The sequence below is a fragment of the Pteropus alecto genome, unplaced genomic scaffold, assembly GCF_000325575.1.
Source record: "Pteropus alecto unplaced genomic scaffold, ASM32557v1 scaffold74, whole genome shotgun sequence".
NCBI lineage: Eukaryota > Metazoa > Chordata > Mammalia > Chiroptera > Pteropodidae > Pteropus > Pteropus alecto.
In genome coordinates, this window is record NW_006436291.1 from 5,813,716 (window position 1) to 5,819,236 (window position 5,521).

The 5,521-nt window shown below is 51.4% G+C and overlaps 1 protein-coding gene across 3 annotated transcripts in view; it reads left to right on the plus strand.

Moving 5' to 3' along the window:
* The window catches only part of CHST15 (carbohydrate sulfotransferase 15), a 72,073-nt gene that overhangs the window by 57,151 nt on the left and 9,401 nt on the right, over positions 1-5,521 (plus strand). For all 3 annotated transcript variants that reach the window (XM_006912873.3, XM_025047558.1, XM_025047559.1), the window contains exon 6: positions 4,229-4,385. In XM_006912873.3, coding sequence (XP_006912935.1) covers positions 4,229-4,385 — 157 coding nt within the window. The remainder of the gene's footprint in view (positions 1-4,228; positions 4,386-5,521) is intronic.

Genomic DNA, 5,521 nt, shown 5'->3' on the forward strand with positions numbered 1-5,521 from the left:
CTCCTTCCCCCTCACTGTTTGGCTCCCAACACAGAAGGCACATGTCCTTTGGGTTCTTGACCTGCCACGGTGGAGCAGAGCAACACCCTCCTACATTCTCAGTGCCTTACCTCTATTAATGCATCCTTAGGTTGCTTCGGTGTCCCTGCGGTTCTGTGGTGATTAATTATGAGTTTATGCCAACTAAGCCCCTGTATATTTTCCTCGTTGGCCTCTTTCTCCTACTTCTTCATTGTTTGCTTGATTTAAACACTAAAACATGGACGTTCAGCTTCATCTCTTTACATTTCAACCTGTTACATAAGTGTGACTGCTCCAGCTTTTTGAGGTCCATTGGATACTTATTCTCGATACATTTGCTGTCCTCAATATTTTCTGAATGGTTTTGACCCATCCAGTGGCTTTCACGCATCCAGGTCATTTACCTGCCCCTTTTCCCCGGGAGGGTGGTTGTGGAGACCCCCTGACAGTCTTTATTGCAGACCTTCTTACGAAGCATCCGCCTGACTTTTGAGGGGGACCCGAAAGCAGGAGCTTTTGGCCACCTTCTTGTTTCTGCGAGGGAAAGCTGGCCACGTGGCCACCGTCCTCTCGCACACTCAGGTGACTCTCCCAGGGCCTGACGGCGGGAGAGAGGTACTCGAGAACCGTCAGTCTTCCTGGAAACTGGGGTTTAGGATCCGTGTGAGTTTCCCGTGGCTGCCACAACACGTTACCACCAATTTGGTGGCTTAAAACACCAGAAATGTATTCTCCCCCGGTTCTGGAGGCCGGAAGTCCCAAACCAAGGTGTCAGCAGAGTCAGTCTCTGTGGCGGCTCTGAGGGAGAATCTGTTCCATGCCTCTCCCCCGGCTTCTGGTGGCTTCCGGCAGCCCCAGGTGTTCGTTCCTGTGCAGACGCGTGTCTCGCCTCTCCGCCGCCTCTGCCTTCACGTGGCCGTCTCCCCCGTGTCCGTGTCCTCTCCTCTCCGCACGAGGACACCAGTCGCTGGATTTAGGACCCATTCCAAATCTTATTTCCAAATAGATGCCATTCATAGGATGGGGTTGGGACATGGACGTGTCTTTTGGGGAATCTACAGAATGCAAATAGGAGGGTGGCCATTGTTATGGCGAATAAAGTTCCAACTCAGATTTTTGCCAATAAAGTGTGGCATGAAGGACTTGTCCTTACAGACACGCATCCCAGCATGCATGTGGCTCTAGGGAATCCTGAGGCCCACCGCCCATCCCGCGGGCAGATCCAGAGTCCCCGGGGAGACCTGAGGGGCCGGGGACGTCATCCCTCGTTCTGGCCTGGTTCTCAAAGGCTGAAAACCTGACCCACAGGTGGTGGGGTCCTGAGTTTGTTTTGTGTCACCCCACACAGACGGAAGTCGGTGTCTCAGCTGAGCGGGGCTGGGCTTCCCTGGTTGGAACACTGGACACGTCCTGCTGTCCCTGAAACCCCTCCATGGTCTCGAAAGAATTATGTGGAATCAGCAGATTCTTCACAAAGTTACTTTATATTTAAAACTGAGGCAGCTTTAGGGCTCTTGTTTTATTTATGAGCCAAATGTCTACGAGAAATGTTATTACCACAAAATAAACTCTCAGTATGGAAAGCTTAAGTTTTTGGGTTTTTAGTGGTAATTTATGAGCCAGAATTCCAGTTCCGCCAAGGAGTTTGGGGAGTTCCGTGGGAGTCCTTGGTAAGAACTCTGGACTTGGAATTCTAATTAAGCGCAGATTGTGATGATTGTTTCAAAGGCATCTAGTAATGTCCACAGGCATTATTTCTTGGGCTGAGCCGTATCGAATGGGCTGATAGGAAGTGTATGAGCCAGGCGGGACACCCCGTCAGACCCACTGCACGGAGTCCCCTCGGCACATACAGCGAACTGCGCTTGGCGGTCCGTGCACCTCTCGATTTGACATCCATCCATCCACCAGCCTTTTAGGTTATACTAGCTGTGGTTGACCCTGCGGTAGAGGGTGCCATGTTTCAGTCCTGACGGATATCCTGTTTTCTAAGAGGGAAAACGGCACGGCGCACGTTGGGGACACTGGTAGTGGGCAGATGTAGTGTGTCATCTTGGGTAGTGTACTCGACGAGCACGGACGTCGGGGAGAATCTGCTCACCAGTCACCGAGCAACCTGTGGGCACATCGTAAACATCTCAGGACTTCCCAGAGGTGTCCTCTGTGGATGTTGGCAGTGGACACATTCTAAAGGGCCACGTTGAGGGCACTGTGCCAGCACTGGAGGTGAAGGAGATCTGGTCCCTAAGAAGCGATGCTTGCGTGAGTAATAAGCCTTCGTCCCCCACTGTGACCGGCACCGGCGGTGAGGGGTGCCGCAGAGCGAGCGTGTGCAGCGGACTCGTGCGACAAGGGCACTGCGCTTTCCGCAGGCGTGTGTGCGGCCAGCTCAGCGCTGGGGACCGGCGAGGTGCTGGGCACAGTTGGCAGGGCAGGGGTAACGTCCCCAGGCGCATGGGTACACACGGCGATTAGACGGGCTGAATGGCCTTCAGGGGAAAGAGATGTTGAGGAAACAGAAAATGTCGGAGGAGAGCGAACCGTGATGCCGTGGAGCCAGGGGATCGGTCCCCACAGCCCCGATCCTTCAGCAGCTGCGGCTCGTGCGGGCGAAGGGCGTCGGACACAGCAGCGGGCTCACTTGGAGGTGTGTGTGTTGAAAAGGCAAAAAAAAGAAACGAAGTGGAGATTTTTGAAAACCGAAAAAGGGGTAGAGACTGTCTTTGTAAGCAGAATTGGAGAAGAAGGCCGAGGAAGCTCACTGCTGGGAACTTCTATTAAAGAAGAAAATTGCTGGGTGACAATGGAACAGATCGCGTTGTATCAGGCTGCAGGATACTGTCTTGTCTACTTTTATGGATGCTCAAAATTCCCCCAAATTAAACGATTCAAAAAATGCCATGATAATAGTATATTATCTGATCCCATCTGATATAATCTGACACATCTCTTTTTTAAAAATATAAAATATGCAGATATATGCTTGAGTATGCACCAAGAATTTCTGGAAGGATATATAAGAAACGGATGATAATGGTGGCCTCTGGGGAGTGGGACTGTGAGTTAGGACCGCTGGAGAAGTCGAGAAAGGGTCCTAAGGGAAGGGTTTGCTTATTACATGGTTATAACGTGTTTTGGTTTATTTTTAGTTTGTCTTATAAAACAAAAGAAATAGCCCATGGTTAAAAAAACTCTGCGTCATGTGCAAAGTCCAATAAAATATATTTGCAGAGGTCTTGAGCAAAGAAAGAAAGAAAATAGAGAAAGAAACTATTCTGACAGCCGTTCGAGAACGGTAAGGCCGACTTTGTGGCATTCACGTGGGGACAGCTGCGATGGGGCTTTGCAGGGACGGAGACTTGGGCGTGTCAGCCGATGGAAAATTACTAAGAGGAAACGTGAGGGGTGAGGGGGATTCTGGCTAAACCCACCCGACAGGCTTCTTGCTGCGGTTCGGTTGGGGTGACCGGACGTCGCCTGGGCAACTGCGGGGGACGAGCCCAGTCGGATACAGAGAGGGAGAATTCTGGCTACAATCGGGCAGGGCAAATTCAGACTCAGAGAAGAAGGGTCAGAGGGGCCTGGGTCAAGTTTGGTCAAGGAGAGACTGTCAGTTCCCGTTTGAAAGCACCGTTACATGCAGGCCTGCGGGTGTCCCCGGGCAGGTGTGCGGGGGTTTTTACATTGTGTTAAAGAATAAGTCTCTACCAATCTAAGGAGAGACATTTCGTAATGATTTTTGTAACGTTCAAGCGTCTGTGAAAGGGCCAGAAATTTCACGTGGAATCGTGATACCGTGAGAGCGACAGGTGTTCTCGTGGCCTCCTGCGGAGGAGGGAGGACCGGGAAGGAGAGTAACATTTTCCTGGCCTCTCTGCTGTCGTAGGGTTTCGGGTGAGCGGTGTTTCAGAGTCACTGTTACCGTGAAAACGGCTGTGGCCCGAGTGGCTAGAAAGAACAAAGGAAACGGGTGGTTGTCTGGGGCCAGCGTAGACACGTCCGAGTCCCGGAGAGCCTGTGAGCGGGGCTGGTGCATGCAGGGGAGCAGGGAAATGGCCCATCTGCAAGGGAACACAGAGCAATGGAGGATTTTTCATGAACGAAACTAGATAAGGTCATTCATTGCACGTTGATTTTCATCGTCGTCCAAACGGGGCGCCATTTCCCATCCGCCGGCGGTAAAATTATCTGCTTATTTTATTCACAGGTTGTACTCAGACTATCTCTACTTTGCAAGTTCGAATAAATCTGCAGACGACTTCCATGAAAAAGTGGCAGAAGCTCTGCAGCTGTTTGAAAGTTGCATGCTTGACTATTCACTGCGTGCCTGCGTCTACAACAACAGCCTCAACAATGCCATGCCTGTGAGTACCCTGGCGCCGGCCCTCACTGAACGGGTGACATTGTAACGATTATGCAAGTGGGGTCGTGGTGGGGGGTTTTAGCATATAAACACGGAGAGGCGTTTTAACGTGCAAATGCTTCTCCCCCGTGCCTTCGAGCAGTGGCTAATGCAAAAACAAATTTTCATGGATGTAGAAGTGTAAAAATTGATGCACCCGCTTTCTTCCCTGCTGACCCCCCAGTTACAGTGCCCTCCCCACCCTCCGCGGGAGGAGAGGGCGCATTTAGGAAGATTACTGCCTAGCGAGGCTCTGAGAACACACTGTGCCGTTGGGACTGGTGGCCGCCAGGACACCCAGCTCGCAAATTGTCTTCACATTCTCTCCGATGGTGGACTGTTTTGTTGGTTTTAAAAATTACCCACCGGTGACTTTCAATGCTTCTTTGACAGGGTCTCAGTGGAAACAATTTTCTTTCCTTTTTGCCTTCAGGAATATAGCATATATTTCTTGTCTTTTTTTTTTTTTTTAATGCAAAAGAAGCTGTTAATAGTGAATTTAGCATTTGTGAATAGGGGATGGTTTTCCAACCCTATGTAGCACTCTGGGTTCTTCTAAGTGCTTTTTCAGCGGGTTTGGTGCCCTGGGTAAGCCTCCCACAGTGAGGCGAATGCTGTTACCTGCCCTGGGGGGTGGTGCACAAGCCTTGCTCTGCTGGACATGCCACGTGATAAGGCCCAGACAGATCTGCTTGAGGTAGAGACTTGGAATCCCCAGGGGTGGTGGGGTTCGAGGTCCACAGGTTTTGCCCCCTCTCCTTTGCTCTGAAGGCGTCTCATCTGGAAGGCAGGGCGCTAGCACAGGCAGGATCTACAGAGGCAGCAGGTGGGACTCCAGGCTGTGCTGCTGGAGCTTGTAGTTTGGCAGGGAAGACGCAGCACGGGCACAGGTAAGCACAGAATCCGGTCGGTGGTGCCGGACAGAAGGAGCGGCCTTTGGAGCCAGACGGGGATGCGGGTTCAGTTCCCAGCTCAGGCATTTACTAACTGTGACTCTGGGCAGCTGTCTTAGCTTCTCTGAGACTCAGTGCTTCATTGTGAAATGGGGGTGACAATACTGCTTTACCAGGCCGTCGTGTTGGTTAAAAAGGGGTCGTT